At 38.4% G+C, this 17,364-nt stretch overlaps 1 protein-coding gene across 7 annotated transcripts in view; it reads left to right on the top strand.

Moving 5' to 3' along the window:
- LOC5566765 overlaps positions 1-17,364 on the top strand; it is a 190,216-nt gene that overhangs the window by 140,086 nt on the left and 32,766 nt on the right. For all 7 annotated transcript variants that reach the window (XM_021845778.1, XM_021845903.1, XM_021845942.1 and 4 more), the window contains 2 exons: positions 8,035-8,485; positions 8,775-8,908. In XM_021845778.1, the coding sequence (XP_021701470.1) occupies positions 8,078-8,485; positions 8,775-8,908 (542 nt within the window). In that variant the 5' untranslated portion in view covers positions 8,035-8,077. The remainder of the gene's footprint in view (positions 1-8,034; positions 8,486-8,774; positions 8,909-17,364) is intronic.

Consider the following 17,364-nt stretch of genomic DNA (forward strand, 5'->3'; position numbering starts at 1 on the left):
GAGATCACCTCAGCAGACAGAATCGCAAATCGACCACGTTTTGATCGATGGACGGAACTTCTCCGACATAACCGACGTCAGAACCTATCGTGGCGCTAACATTGACTCCGACCACTACCAGGTGATGGTGAAACTGCGCCCAAAACTATCCGTCGTTAACAACGTACGGTACTGACGCCCGCCCCGGTACAATCTCGAGCGGCTGAAACAACCGGATGTCGCCAATGCGTACGCGCAGCATCTTGAGGCAGCGTTGCCGGATGAGCGCGAGTTCGATAGGGCCCCTCTTGAGGACTGCTGGAGGACAGTCAAAGCAGCCACTAACGACGCTGCCGAAAGCGTTGTCGGATATGTGGAACGGAGCTCAAGAAACGATTGGTTCGACGAGGAGTGCCAGGAGGTTTTAGAGGTGAAGAATGCAGCGCGGGCTACAATGCTGCAGCATGGCACGCGGCAAAACGTGGAACGATACAGACTGAAGCGGAAACAGCAAACCCGCCTATTCCGGGACAAAAAGCGCCGCCTGGAAGAGGTGGAATGCCAAGAGATGGAGTTGCTGTACCGCTCTCAAGAAACGCGGAAGTTCTATCAGAAGCTCAACACATCCCGCAAAGGCTTCGTGCCGCGAGCTGAGATGTGCCGGGATAAGCATGGGAGCATCTTGACGGACGAACGCGAGGTGATCGAAAGGTGGAAGCAGCACTACGATGAACACCTGAATGGCGCAGAGAACACAGGCACTGAAGGTCAGGACAGCGAAGGCGATGGCTACGTCAGCACAGCGGACAGCGGAAACCAACCAGCTCCCACGATGGGGGAAGTTAAGGATGCCATTCAACAGCTCAAGAACAACAAGGCCGCAAGGCCGCAAGGATGGTATCGGAGCCGAACTCATCAAGATGGGCCCGGACAGGTTGGCCGCTTGTCTGCATCGGCTGATAGTCAGAATCTGGGAAACGGAACAGCTACCGGAGGAGTGGAAGCAAGGCGTTATATGCCCTATCTACAAAAAGGGCGACAAATTGGAGTGTGAAAATTATCGTGCAATCACCATCCTAAACGCCGCCTACAAAGTACTATCCCAGATTCTCTTCTGTCGTCTATCACCTATAGCAAACGAGTTCGTGGGAAGTTATCAAGCAGGTTTTATCGACGGCCGCTCGACAACGGACCAGATCTTTTCCGTGCGGCAAATCCTCCAGAAATGCCGTGAGTATCAGGTCCCTACGCACCATTTGTTCATCGATTTCAAGGCGGCATACGATAGTATCGACCGCGTAGAGCTATGGAAAATCATAGACGAGAACAGCTTTCCCGGGAAGCTCACAAGATTGATCAGAGCAACGATGGACGGTGTGCAAAACTGCGTGAAGATCTCGGGCGAACACTCCAGTTCGTTCGAGTCTCGGCGGGGACTACGACAGGGCGACGGACTTTCGTGCCTGTTGTTCAATATTGCGCTTGAAGGTGTCATGCGGAGAGCCGGACTTAACAGTCGAGGCACGATTTTCACGAGATCCGGACAATTTGTTTGCTTCGCGGACGACATGGATATTATTGGGAGAAAATTTGAAACGGTGGCAGATTTGTTCACCCGCCTGAAACGCGAAGCAACAAGAGTCGGGCTAATGGTGAATACGTCGAAAACAAAGTACATGCTGGTTGGCGGAACTGAGCGCGACAGGGCCCGCCTAGGAAGCAGTGTTACGATAGACGGGGATACCTTCGAGGTGGTGGACGAGTTCGTCTACCTCGGATCCTTGTTGACGGCTGACAACAACGTTAGTCGGGAAATAGCGGAAGTCGTGCCTACTATGGGCTCCAGAAGAAACTGCGGTCAAGAAAGATTCACCCTCGCACCAAATGCACGATGTACAAAACGCTCATAAGACCGGTAGTCCTCTATGGGCATGAGGCGTGGACTATGCTCGAGGAGGACTTGCAAGCTCTTGGGGTTTTCAAACGCCGAGTGCTAAGGACGATCTTCGGCGGCGTGCAGGAGAACGGCGTGTGGCGGCGAAGGATGAACCACGAGCTCGCTCGACTCTACGGCGAACCCAGTATCGTGAAGGTAGCTAAAGCTGGAAGGATACGCTGGGCAGGGCATGTTGCAAGAATGCCGGACAACAACCCTGTAAAGATGGTGTTCGCCACGAATCCGGTCGGAACAAGAAGGCGTGGGGCGCAGCGAGCTAGGTGGATTGACCAGGTACACCAGGACCTGGAGAGCGTGGGTCACAGTCGAGGATGGAGAGAATCGGCCATGAACCGAGTGAATTGGCGTAATATTGTTGGCGAGGCTTTATCAAGATAATTGATGTAAAGCCAAATAAGTAAGTAAGTAAGACGGCCAGTAATTAAATACAAAATAAAATGTTACATTATTTATTTTATTTTGTTTTAATACCACTTGCGAAGCAGACCGTTATTGCTACTTTGAAACATTTGTTGAATAGTACAGTAATTCAGTCTATGTGACTTCAGGTCGAAGACGGTGGAAATAAAATAAAACGTCCCAGTGAGGACGTAAAGGCTATACACTACATGTTTACTTAGTTCAACATTCTTCAACTAGGAGGCCTTAGTGAGTATTAAAATTTAAAAAACCAAAAATCTCATGATGCAGAATAGCTACAGTGTTACTGTTTTCGGTAAAGTCGTTCGTTAGGTTTTGGACTAGGGTAAAAGCACCGGTTTTGGCCAGCCTAAGAGAAAATGTCAATAAAAAATAAATGGGAAGCCGTATTTATAATACAAATATGTCAAATGCAAGCTTTCAATCCATATTATGTGTGTAAAATATCAAAACTGAGCTACGATCATTTTTTCGCTTTGAAAATCCGTTGGTCAATATAGGCCAACGGAACCAGTTTCGGCCAGAGATTTATCTTCGGTTCCTGAATTGGCCAATTGCATTGATTTCTCATGAGAGTGGCCAAGTTAGGAGTGCCCTGGCCAAATTAGGTGTATGTGAGTTAAAATTATAAGGAAAACGAGTTGTTTTTCTTATGTTTTGAGGCAATTTGGACGAGTAAATGAATGTAGTTCTATCATGTGAATGTGATCTACTGAACACAAAAGGTTTCATGCTGATTGGCTATGTAAAACGGTGTATAATCTCCTATGGCTACAACTGGCGTATGGCCAAAACCGGTGCTTCTACCCTATGTGCTGTATGCTTGGTTAGTTCGATATTCTACATTTTGATGACGCTAGGTCGCATTGAAAATTTGAAATTCCAATAGAAGACTGTTGAATCGCGAATATTTAATGAAAATGGCCTATTTTAATATTTAAATAATATTTTTTGCTTTAAACTCGATATAATTCGAAAATGACTACTTCTAGAGATAATTCGAAAATGACTACTTCTAGAGAAATTATTCATATAATCATTATGGCTTAGTATCATTTCAAGATGCTTACTGCACACTTAATTTAGAATGCCGAATCTCGGCTAATTTAAACCGAGATCCACACAGCCGAGTAGTCGGCAAACAAATTTCCTGGGATCTCAGCAAATAAAAGCCGAATATCAGTGTATCGTGCTTCGATACCGGACAATTTGTTAGCTGAGTCTCGGTTTAAATCGGGAAACCGAGATTCGCACAGCCGAGCTCGAGAAAAAAATCTAAGTGTGTGTATCATCAGAACGTATTTATTTTGACAAAAAAAAAAAATCAAAATTTTGAAAATCGACCAAAAGTTGTTCTTAGAAAAACTTTTTTGTTAAAAATTTCTCCATCATGAAACTTTGTCCCAAACATCTGTTTACTATTAAGATTCTATGGTGAAAATTTAAAAAATATTAAAAATGGGGTTTTTGTGTAATTTAAAATTTAAGTTTTATTTTTGATTTTTTTATGAAAATAAATATAATATTTTTTCAGTGTATATTTTTTTCTTATAGTCCAAACGGTTCACTAAGTGTTCTTTATAGAACACTTTTTTCTAAAATCAACAGTTTCGGAGTTAGAATTTTTCAAATAAGTTACATACAAAAATGTATAGGCCATTTTCAAAAGTTACACTTGAGTCAAAATGATCAATTTTTCTATGGAAAACACTTATTCTACCATACCAAAAACATGTGCAAAGTTTAATCCAAATCGAAGACTATCGAGGACGATTTTTATTTTTTTCGACTCATTCTGGATGGAATTCGTCAGCTGTCAGTTGATAACTATGGAAGTGCTCATGAGAAGTTTAGAAGTAGGCTTCTGTAGCGTCAGAAAGAAGAAGAATAAATTTGGTGGTAATTATTTGCACTTAAAAATGCGTCATTCTTGTTAATTAACGTCCAAGCTGTCGGGCACGTAAATTCACATGTATTTTTAGGGAAATTCACATGTATTTTTAGGGAAGCTGCTTGCGCAGACTGAATGTTTTGACGTTTCCATTTAAATTCTAGGAATAAAATGAATGATTCCAGCTATTGAAAATTAATCAGTTCTATGTTACCAACCTTTACAGGAACATCGAAAGGAAGGCTATGTGAATTCAAAAGTGACAATGAATATGTTAGGTAAAATGTGTGAAAGAAGTGGGAGGGGTCCCAAAAATAATTAACTTAATTTTCGAGTCTAGTACATGACACTGATAACGGCCTTATAGTGGAGGTCGAGTTACGCGTATCTGTCAAAGGATACAAACTCTAGTGCAATTAAATGGTACAGTACTAAATTCGGTTTTCATTTATTTACAAGTATTCCACTAAACAATTCGAAGGTTTATTATTGTTTTCAATTTTGATTTTATTGCATAAATTATTTTTGAGAAAAAAAAATCTTATATAACTTTTGCGGATATAAACAAACGTAGCAAATCCAAGATGGTTTGGTTGAGACAATTAGTTTTCAAGTTATTCACACATGTTATTTACCAATTTTTCTATGACGTAGACTAGTTCTTGAATTATAGCGATAAACGTCATCGTCACCTAATGCCTTGAACCTTAGAGAGAATAGTAAGTAGTTTCATCCCTCGTACATTGTTTTCGATCCATTTGTAAAAACAAATCATTTATATTAATGTATATTATATTTTTTGTTTTAATGTACATTAAAAAAATATTTCTAAATTTTTGGGTCACACTATTCCACGAAAGATCACCCTAATTACGAATTGGAAAAATAAGGGTCGATTTTTTTTTAAAAGGGCATAACTGGAACAATTTAAAAAAAAAATAAAAAAAATATTTATTTTCGAACATCGACCGCCAGCACAATTGTGCTGGTCTGAATTTGACCCTAAAAAGTTCATGGATTGATAGAATAGCCAAAATAAAGAAAATCACTCAAATATGGTCCGTCCCGAAAGGGATATCATGGGCTTTGCGCTGCATGTTTTACATGTTTGACATTCGAAAGTCGAACGGTCTTTTTGTAACGCGTTTTCCAACAAAATTCAGCGTGAATCGAATTAGAAGGTCATTCAAGACCAGTGTTTCCCAAACTATTTGGACTTTTGCCCCCTTGAGACCAATATTATACTAACAGAAACAACAAGGCCAGTAAACGTCAAAATACCATATTGTAGAAAATGCAGTATTCCGTAATAAAAATGACCAAGATTCACTCATCATCACTGTCACATAATTCAGTGACTCCATCACATCGTTGGGCATCGTCTCGTTGGCCTCGTCGAGTCGCTTTGTTTCATTCAAAACAAAAACAATGATTGTTTCGGAACCCATTTTAGTTTCCGTACTAAATTGCATTTCTTTTTTCATCACTAGGCTAATAGTGAACAATTAATTTTCAATATTATTTAAAATTTGATAAAAGTATCACTTGGTATACCACTTGGATATTGCCTCGATTGACGGAGAAAAAAACAAACAAAAATTATACCATGAAAAACAACAACAGAAAATGACGTTCCATCATTTCGCAGTCTTGCGCGATCTTGAGCGGCGCATTACCTCCGTAGCTGGATGAAAATTTAGAATGAGCGCGACATTACATGGATTCATGTTGATTAATTTGTTTTCTCCAAAACTGTTATTTATTTCTTAATTTGTATTTATTTCTTTTTCATCAACATGATGGTTGTTAAACTGCTGAATTTCACAAATATAATAACTGTGTGTTTTTACTTTTTTTATTCGTCGATTATTTTGAACAAAACTGCATTTTCAGTTCGGAAATTTGCTCTTATTCTAATTTCTACAACAAAAGTTATAAGATATTTTAGACTCCAAATTTTCGTTTTCGTATTCGTTTTGGTAAAATGTTATCTGTGATATATGAATAGTGGAAAACTAGCTCTTAGTTGAAGTTCACATGAATGAAGATAAAACAAATGTTATGTACGACTACAAACCATTCCAATAACTCTCAGCTGCCGATGAATTGTGTTTTGAAATTAAAAAAGCTGAAAATATGCAAACATAACAAAACATTTCGTTTTTTATTGGAGTTTGTTAAAGTTCTGTCAATTATGATTCAAAAGATGAGCATAGTTTGAGGTACGAACAAACAGAGATAAAAGCATAATCCTTAATCGAAGTGAAATTAGGTACCTACTTAAAATGTTAGGATTTATTGTATACAATTTCTCTCTCTTTCGCCCCCTGTCTAGTTGTTGCATCACCTCAAATTCAAATCTAACAAAGTTTTGCCCGCTCCCCAGACCTGAAAACCGCCCCCAGGGGGTATCACTGTGCTTGACAGTTAACTTTGATCAATATGAGAAAAATATTGTCAATATTCAAATTAAACAAATTATGAAGAACCGTTCGATTTTGGTATTTTGAATGTTACCTAAATCGAGCAGTTTACTGTTGCTAAAATCGAAATGTACATTGTACTCAGAGGTATGAGAGAATGTGTATCATCCCATACTGTTAAACTTAAACACAAAAACTATTTACTCGTAGTTAAAAATGGGGATCGCCTACTGGCCCCAATGGCACTCATGCCCCAAACTACGCTACGACTCACAATGGGGCCCTAATTCTGTCGCGTTTGCCTATACGCGAGTCTGAGTGACCCGTCAGCGTGGGAAAACTCGCGCTTCTGCCATAATCATAATCGCGAGAGGTCCCACCAGCTGTAGGCCACCGCACGATTATTGTAACGAATTCCTACCCAAATATATTGAAGGGAGGAATGTGTGGCACGGCGACGGCACGGGCTGAATCATGCACAGTAATATAGGAAAAAATAAAACTCCTGGTGGCGAGGCGGCGTGTCGATCCGGTGCTGCTGCGTAACTTCTACCCCGAGGGCATAGTCGTCTCCTGCTGCAGCCGCCGCCGCCGTCAACTTGGATGCGGATCTTGATTGATTAACTCGTCGGAGTCGAAGTCGGTCGATCGGTCGGTTGAAGTTGGCGTTGCTATCTCAAGAAATTTACGTGCGGTCCTACCCCTACTTGTCGATCAAGTTTGTTATCCAATCGAGCGACGCGGCGCGGGCTAATTTTCCGTCGCTTTCGATCCGATCCGGTTTGGAGAAAATTTTCGGTTTCTGTCACCGTTCGTAATTTGTTTTTGATTTTTAGTGCGTCCATTACAGCCAACTCTCCATAACTCGATATTGAAGAAACCATTATTGGGATAGGGAGGTATCGAGTTACAGAACCCAAAACCAGTACAATTGCGATCCTAGGGACCATCGAGGTAGCCATGAAAACCAACTTCTCGTTCTCTAACTCGATATCGAGGTACCAAATATCGAGTAAGCGAGAGTTATATCAATTGGTTAATAATATTATGTTTACCTCTTTCACTTGGAATTGGGTTTTATGGTTTTTTCAAAGTTCAAGATAAGTTCCTAGAAGGAGTAGATCCCAACTAATATAATTTGTTTGCAAAATTTTTGTTTATCGATTGAGAAAATTTTCAAATTCTAATTAGGTCTAATTAGGAGATTTTTTTTCTAAATTATTGTTTTTCAATTCTTATAAACGATTTCAATTTCATCTTGCAGATCCTGCAATTTTATAATTTGATATTTGATTTTATCTGTATAGGAATTAAAAAACCAACATCTCCTAACTAAACGCTCTCTTCTCCCTATCCCATTTCAGATTTCCACCTCGGACTGGTCGCACCTACCCGGACCGGCCTGCTATGGCCGATTACTGTAATCTACGCAAAGGAGCCAGTGGCAACACCGCCGCCAGCATGGGAACCTTCCGGACGGGGCAGCCTACTTCGTTGGGTTACCACCACAACACGTTGACCCGGACGACCAAGATCGGCATTTCGGCACTGGGAGCTGCTGGGGCCGGAGGTGGTAGTGGGAGTATTGGTGGCCTAACGATGGCCGAGGTCAAGGAACGGATGGCCACGATCGACGGGTCCGGTCAGCAGCGAGTGCGGATGGTGCGGTTGACTCGGCCGCAAGGTTATTCACATGGGCACTTCAATGGGGGTGGAAATTTTGGGTTTTCGATTCGCGGTGGACTAGAGTACGGGACGGGGTTTTTCGTGTCGGATGTGCAGAAGGACAGCGAGGCCGATCGGCAGGGATTGCGGGTAAGTGTGTGCTGTGTACGAGCAGGTGAATGTGCGGTTCCGGGCTACTTAGATGTCGAGTAGGGTGTCCCTGAGAAAAATCAATGTTTGAATAGACATTATGATCAACCCAATAATGAAAGATATACTTATCTTTCAAACTAGGGTTGCTCACCGCGACTTTTCGAGCATTGATTTTCCCTGAGATACCCTAATGTTGACCAGCTGAACGAGTGCGTGTGGCATGCTAGGATTAGTTGCATTAGTTGGTTGAAATAGACAAAATTTTGGTTTCTTTGTTCTCGAACAGGTGGGCGATCAGATAATTCGAGTCAACGGTTACCAGGTGGACGATGCCGTGCACCGCGAGCTGGCACATTTTGTGTCCTGCCAGGAAAGGCTGGTACTGAAAGTGCGCAGCGTTGGAATACTGCCGGTCAAAGAGTAAGTTTGTGATTATATTTGTTTCGGAGTACAATAAATATAAACCAGTAATCTAATAAAAGTTTTAAGTTATTCCTCTCCTATCCTTAAACGATGTAAATTGTAGTGAGGATCATTTTTACAAAGTTTGAAATGATTTAGAAAAAAATCCGCTGAACAAACGCTAATTGAAGCTTGTATGTAAATTAATCTGAATAATCTCATGTATCCGACAAACACAACTAACATCATCGAGGTACACTCCCGTGCAAAAGTTTGGGTTCACCCATTCAAAAACATACAAAAGTGTTCTGTCCATATCTCTGTGATTACACGTCCAATTGAAACTCTTTAAGCCGCATTCGAAAGGCAAAGAGTTATTCTTACTTCGTATGTATTTTTCAAAAAACATTTTCTGAATTTTGTATACTAATTTTTTACTTAAGGTTGTGACATTTTTCAAAAAACACACTGAAAAATCATACTGAATTTCCTCAGCATTGCTTCGACCAAAATTTTAAATCAAAGTGTCATTAGAATCGTAATCTTATATTCTTTGAAGAGACCCCACGAAATTTTGGCGGAAAAATCTGGAAAGTATTCAAAATCAATGAAACAGTCAGTCAAGTCATCGTGCAAAAGTTTGGGTTCACCCCTCAGTATGATGCAAATCGTGCAAAAGTTTGGGTTCATCTGAGCCGCACGCACATCATTTTTGTCAATATCTCTGCCATTTTTCAACCGATTTTAATAGTTTAAAGCTTTATTGAGCGCAAATAATGGCGTGTACATGATTGGTTTGAGATTTCACAGATTTAAGTCAGTTTAGGTGAACCCAAACTTTTGCACGATGACTTGACTGACTGTTTCATTGATTTTGAATACTTTTCAGATTTTTCCGCCAAAATTTCGTAGCGTTTCTTCAAAGAATATAAGTTTACGATTCTAATGTCACTTTGATTGAAAATTTTGGTCGACCCAATCCTGAGGAAATTAAATATGATTTTTCAGTGTGTTTTTTGAAAAATGTCACAACTTTAAGTAAAAATTTAGTATAAAAACTTCAAAGAATGTTTTTGGAAAAATACATACGAAGTAAGAATAACTCTTTGCCTTTCGAATGCGACTTAGAGAGTTTCAATTGGACGTGTAATCACAGAGATATGTACAGAACACTTTTGCATGTTTTTTAGGGGGTGAACCCAAACTTATGCACGGGAGTGTATAGAAGAGCTAAAACTCCAGAGAGTGTACATATGGATTGATTGAATGTTACAAGTTCATTACTGCCAAGAATTGCAAGTCAGTTCCATCTGCATTTTCATCAACAAATAACATTCAGCTCACACTTTTTACAGACGAGACTGACTTGCGTTTCACAGCAGCTTGATTCAATGATAAATAATTGTAATTTGTAAATTACATAACCTCATATGTACCCGAAAACTATTGGTATTCCTTTTCTTTACAGCATGATCCTCTTACGCCCTTATGACACTGATCGCGAGAATTGTATCTATTCAATGGGGGTAGTTTGGCATCATTTAGGCAAATTCTAGTAGAAGCGTTTTTCTCATACTTTAGTTAGTTGAAAGAACTCGATTATGCGTGGTATCAATTCATATATTGATAGCCTTTCGATGTTTGACTCTACTTCATTTTTCGTTATTTACTCTTACAAAAGATAATGCAATATAGAGCTCTCAACGATGTGTACAATTAAAATTATGATATCTACTATACCGCCCATAAAGGCATAACTGTCCCATATTGAATTAGTAGGCATTGATAAAATAGCGCTCATAGTTTGAAGTTTGCATTCTCTTACAAATGTTTATAAATTTCTAGTAAATTTTTGAATGCCATATTATTTTAGATCCACCCCACAGATTACTCATATTGTTAATATTGATCAGTAAAAAATATAAACATGAACATTATTCCCGTTTTGCAGTTTCTATTAAGCTCCAAAGTTCATATAGAGACTGTTATGCCTTTATTTTTCAATATAGGACTGCACCAACTTCATATTTTTCCACAACATTATCAAACAAAATGTATAAATTTTAATATGCCAAGTGAGTTGTATATTAAAACATGAATGTTGCGATGAAAAAAGGTGTTGGTTCGAAAATCAATATGGGACAGTTATACTTTTATGGGCAGTATATGATATGTGGATTAGGTAGGTGAAGAACTACTTTTGTACTTCCATGTTTTACTTTAGCATGGAGGGTTTACTCGGTTTTCTAGGCTCGATTGTCTGAAACTTTGCAAAAAAAAAGCACTTCAATACGACATAGCTTTCAAAAATCCCCTCGGTTGATGTGGTTTCTCCTGCAACCCTTATATAATTTTTTTACGACTTTCTCTAAGGTTTAATCCATAATCCCTTTGGTAATTTCTGCTGAAATAAAGGCTTAAATTTTCAACAAATATTACCTAACAAATCCCACTACAAATTTCCAAATAGTATCACAAAAACTTCATCTAAGATGCTACAGTGAAGATATCAGAATTTTATTATTAACTACTATTCAAATCTCTTTATAAATTTTTCAACTACTTCTCCATAAATTGCAACAACGGTCAACAAAAACTTGTTCTATGATTATTTCTAAATTCCTGAAGAAAATCCGTAAAAAAAACTCCAGGAAGTCTTCCTTATCTTATTGTCAGGAACAATTTCGGGCGTTCTAAAAGAATTTTCTTTAAGGTACGCCACAGGAATTCTAGAAATTCCACTTAAAATTGCTATTCGGTTGTCCACCTTATGAAATTTGTGAAAAAATTCTTTCAGCAATTCTTGGAAACAATTTTGGTAGAATTGGCTGGTTTAGTGGTATCCAGTTTCTTACAGCTTCTACATTTAAAATTGAACAAGAATCCAAAGTTTTACATATTTCCGTGGCCTGGAACTATTTTTGAAACATGTTTGAAATTCGAATGGAATCACTTTTGTATCACCCCTCTGCAAATTTTAAATCACTCTATAACACAATGCATTTAGTGCCCGACGAGGCCGCGAAGTTTCTCAAAAGAGCTCAGAAATGACAGAGTCTATATACAGAGAGTTGCGCGAAAAGGCTACTTTGAATGATTGTTCTTTTTCTTCTTCGAAAATAGCCCTTATTTGTTTTGCTGGTCTGCTCGATAGGTGGGCGGTTTGACAGTTCGATTGGTAGATTTTGTTTCAGACTTCGCGCAACTCTACATTTATAGACTCTGAGAAATGACAAAATATTATTATTGTTTACCACTTCATAGGATTACCACTAAAAAGATCAATGGCTTCAAAACCATTTCCAAATAAAAAAATATTCAAACTTTCCAAACATGGTAAAGATATAACGAAAAAAACTAGTTTCAAGGGGTCGTTCACAAAACATGACCCATATCTCTTAAAATTTAATAGATATAGCTAAAGTGTATTCAGCAAACTTTCATGTAGTGAAATTATCTACAACTTTGCCGAAGACAAAAAAGTGAAAATCTATCTCACTGCTAGGTGGATTCATCACAAAAATAATACTTTCTTAAGAAGGGCTTCTACATCCCGAACAACTTCTCTGAAGACACCATACCTCTAAAACCAACTTTTCGGGCGCAAAACATTTTCGATCACGAATTTGGGCCCTTGGAAGCACTGTGCTCTGAACGAAATCTCCCGCCAATTGAATGTTTTTTTCCTTCTTCGAGCCCCATGCCTATTTTTAGTCACAATGAGGATGATTTTCATCGCTGTTAAAATCATATGTTTAAAAATCGCATCGTATGAAAATCGTCCAGTCTAAAGCCAGATTCGTTGCTGACAAGTAATTTCTGCAAGGAATCGATCAAGGAAGCATTGTTTTCTGATCGCAGTAGACGGATTCCATGTCAAATCGGTCAGTCACAGAACTCGACCATCTTCGATTTGGATTGAATTTTGCACATGTTTTTGGTATGGTAATATTTTTTAAATTTTCACCATGGAATCTTGATAGTAAAAAGATGTTTAGGACAAAGTTTCATGATGAAGGAATTTATAATAAAGAAGTTTTTCTAAGAACAACTTTTGGTCGATTTTCAAAATTTTGTTTTTTGTCAAAATAAATACGTTCTGATGATACAGCAAGCATCTTGAATGATTCTAAGCCATAATTATTATATGAATAATTTCTCTAGAAGTAGCCATTTTCGAATTATATCGAGTTAAATGCAATACATATTGTTTGAATATTAAAATAGGCCGTTTTCATAAGTTTTTCGCGTTTCTCCATTAATAATACGTTTTCGAGAGTAAAGACCATATTTTTTTCCACTTACTTATGTTCCTTGATGGAGAATCACGAAGAATTCGAATCACTAATGAAAATGGCCTATTTTAATGTTTAAAAAATATTTGGTGCATTAAACTCGATTGTATAGACTATGGACAAGCATATTATACAACCAGAGTCGTGGACTTTGTCGTCAAACGATAAAAAATGCCGGGGGTCCAAAATATATACTTTGAGGGTCCAAAATTTATTGGTGTGTCCAAAATAATGACAAACAGTGCTTCACAATTCAATTATTTTCGACGTTTTTTGGATCCTACATGACCGTATGGGCATTTTTATCTCGTAGAGGAAGTTTTTCTTCACATATTGTTATGTTCTTTGACTCGGTTACGCTATGCAATCAATCAATTGAGTCAAAAATCTAAAATCACTTCCTTAGGGGGTCCAAAATACGACCGTTACCCTATACAGGCAATGAAAATAGGTTCAAAGGGGACCTGAATTGGAAATTCTTCAAAAACTTTTCTAGCAATTCATTCAAAACTTTCTTCAGAAATACGTACGCAGACTTCTCCAGGGATCCCTCCGGAAATTGTTATTAAGATTCCTCATGAAATAATCCTAGAAATTCGTCTTGAAATTCTTAAAGTTAATTCTCAAGCCAAGAAGAATTCTTTCAAAATTTGCTCCAGAAAATATTTTGGCTATCCAATAAGGTACTAAAAAAGAAAATTATTCCAGAAATTCTTATAGCATTACATAGAAAAATTCCTTTAAAAATCTTTATATTGATTTCTTTATTTATTACCTTGACGATTGTTCTTTTAAATCCCGGAGTAGCAACTATGAGTTGTACGGTCTTCTACGCTCATGCTCATTTCTTTAGTTATTACGTGGAGATACCTTGCAAAAATTCCAAATATTCTTCCAGGAAAATAAATAAAGATGTTTTCTAGGATTGAAGCTCTCATGGCAATTTTCAGATATACTTCCAGTTATTTTCCGAACCAGTCCTTTTGTAATTTTCCCAAAGATTATCCCAAGAACTGTTCCATAAATTCTGTCATGCATTATTTCACGAAGTTTATTGAAAATTATACCATGAATTTTACAATTAATTCAACCGATTCGATTCTAAGTTCTTTCACAGATTTATTGAATTAGTTTTGAAGTTAATGCTCGATGCATTCTTCAGTTTGCAAATAAATTAAGGGTGCCACAGAAATTAATCTTTTGATTCCCCAAAAGTTTAACCCGAGATTTTCCACAGGTTCCACCGGTTTTCTTAAGAAGTTTTTACCAATAAAATCTGAAAAAAATCCTAAGCATCTCCTCAAACATCTTGTGCTTGAATTCTACGGAGTATCTCAAACGAAAATTCTGGGGGAATTGCATTGGAAAATATGTAAACGAATCTCTCAATGAAATCTTCGAATTAATAGCTGTATAAAACTTTAAGTAAGTATCTGAATAACTTTGTAAAGAAATTTCTGAAGAAAATCATTAAACACATGTAATAAGTAGATGAAAAACCGAATTTAGTAGAGTAAGGTGGGGCAAAAGTTCGACCTTAGTGGTATAATCAAAGTTTCCAGAAAAACAATAGCAGTTAAAACAAAACAAATACCATACAGTGAACCTTCAACATATTGGCTATAATTTTGCTGAACAAACTTGTGTCCAAATATTTACCCATTTTTAGTTATAACAGTTTCAAAATTGATTGTCTTATTCGAACTTTTGCCCCACCGGTGGGGCAAGAGGTCGAATCTAGTGTGGGGCAAAAGTTCGCTGGCTAAAACACAAAATATCGATTCTTTTATGACAGGCATACTTTACAACAGCCGTAAACTTAAGTTTGACGAAAAATACACACTAAATTTTCATCAAAAAATTACCCAAAACCGGGTTAATTGTAATATACTCAAAAATACCAGTTTTTCGCAAAACTAAGTGGAAATGTAAAATTTTGGTGACAGTTTTCACACGATCAGACTAATTTAACTAAGTTTGAAGATATTATGTGGATTTTAGGCAATTTGCAAATTTTTCCGTGATTTTATACATAGGTCGAACTTTTGCCCCGCTGATTCGAACTTTTGCCCCACTATGGGCCAAAAATTGTTTTCAAGCATTTATGCAAAAACGAATACACCTCAAAGCAACCTTATGATAGGCCTAGAAACGCCCTTACATTAAATATTGAAAAAGATTTTATCTTCAATTGGTTCCATGCAATGAAAGTTTGACCAAAAATTACAATATTCACGCCAAAAAACAACAAATAGCCATAACTTTTCCAAATCTCAATCGATTTTTATGATATTTGGATTGAAAGTCTCTCACTTGAATAGCATTCGAACCACCGTGACATTTATAAGATTTGTTTTGAATTGAGCTAGAAATCATAAAAAGAAACTCTTACCCCACTCGAACTTTTGCCCCACTTTACTCTACTAGGGAAAGTGTATCAGTTATAGCCAAAGTGGTTCCCTATTTGGCCATATGTGAAATTTCAATGACTTTCACTTTTTTAATCTTTTTGAATGTTTTAATATCAAGATATATGCTATAAATTGTTAAAATACACAAAACTTTTCAAAATGTGGAGACATTCAAGTTATCACGTATGAAATAGGGAACCACTTCGGCCATAACTGGTACACCTACCCTATACCATTTAATTCCACAAGTTTTTTATCTTTTGACAGATACGCGTATTTCGACCTCAACTGTAAGGTCTAAATACGCGTATCTGTCAAAAGATACAAACTCTAGTGGAATTAATGGTATAGTACTAAATTCGGGTTTTCATCTACTTATAGGTATTCCACTAAACAGCTCGAAGATATGTTATCATATGTAATATTTTTTTACTTAACGTAACGAGGATTCCCAAATAGAAGTTTTTAAAAATACGCTTCGAGAGACGTCTTGTCGGATTCTCTGAGTAATCCTTATTGAAATTAGGAACCGCGTTTCAGCCTCTCTTTGGTTTCCCTTTTCAGGCATTAAGTCTGTGAAGTTGCTTTTTCCACACTTAGCCGCTATCAGCCCCAAATTCGTAGCGGCATATTGCTCTTCTGAACTTATTAAAAGCTTAAAACAACTTCAGCAACAGATGGACACAAGGTTTATTATTCTCAATCACAAATCCTAATGTTTGTACAAAGAATATTATTTTTTCAATTATTTGACAAGTCACATGTCGAATGCATGCTGGTTTAATGGCACAGGCTCCTATTTCAAAGGGCCCCCGAACCTGACTTCGCATCGGGCCCCGAAAATCCTAGCTACGCAACTGTACCCACTACGAGGACTTCGAAAGCTAACGCTGGGTAGAATTTTTTGGCACTCAGTAGATTTGGGAGCTACATGCCAGTTAACCCAAGATTGGAGTTATCCAACGGAACAATCGAATTGAGCCAAAAGAAGTCAAAGTTAGGTTGATTTGTGGCTCCGTACAGAGAAGGTATTGATTGTGATGTTGTATTTTAAAGTAAGGTGGGGCAAAAATTCGATTTTAGTGGAATAATCAATATTTTCAGAAAAACTATCGCCATTTAAAAGAAATAATTATCAATTTGATTGATGGAAGACACTTCTCGGACATTATCGACGTCAGAACCTATCGCGACGCAAACATCGATTCGGACCACTACCTAGTGACAGTTAAAGTGCGCCAACGACTCTCCGTTGTGAACAACATTCGGTACCGACGCCCACCACGGTACAACCTGGAACGACTCAAGCTACCCGAAGTCGCAACTGATTACGAGAAAAGCCTTGAAGCAGCGTTGCCGGAAGAGGGAGAGCTCACCGAAGCCCCTCTTGAGGACTCTGGTGCAGTCTCAAAGCAGCCATTAACAACGCATCGGAAGGTGCCATTGGGTTCGTGGAAGGAAGTCGACGGAACGGTTGGTTCGACGAGGAGTGTCGGACGGTTTTGGACGGGAAGAATGCAGTGCGGGCGATGATGATGCAGCAAGGCACCCGTCAAAACGTGGAACGATACAAATAGAAGCGAAGACAACAAGCCCATCTATTCCGGGATAAAAAGCGCCGCCTGGAAGAGTTGGAGTGCGAAGAGATGGAGCAGCTGTATCGTTCTCAAGACACGCGTAAGTTCTACAAGAAACTCAATGCTTCCCGCAAAGGCTTTGTGCCGCGAGCCGTAATGTGCCGGGATAAGGATGGAGGTATCTTGACGGA

The sequence above is a fragment of the Aedes aegypti genome, chromosome 1 (genome assembly GCF_002204515.2).
Source record: "Aedes aegypti strain LVP_AGWG chromosome 1, AaegL5.0 Primary Assembly, whole genome shotgun sequence".
Taxonomy (NCBI): domain Eukaryota; kingdom Metazoa; phylum Arthropoda; class Insecta; order Diptera; family Culicidae; genus Aedes; species Aedes aegypti.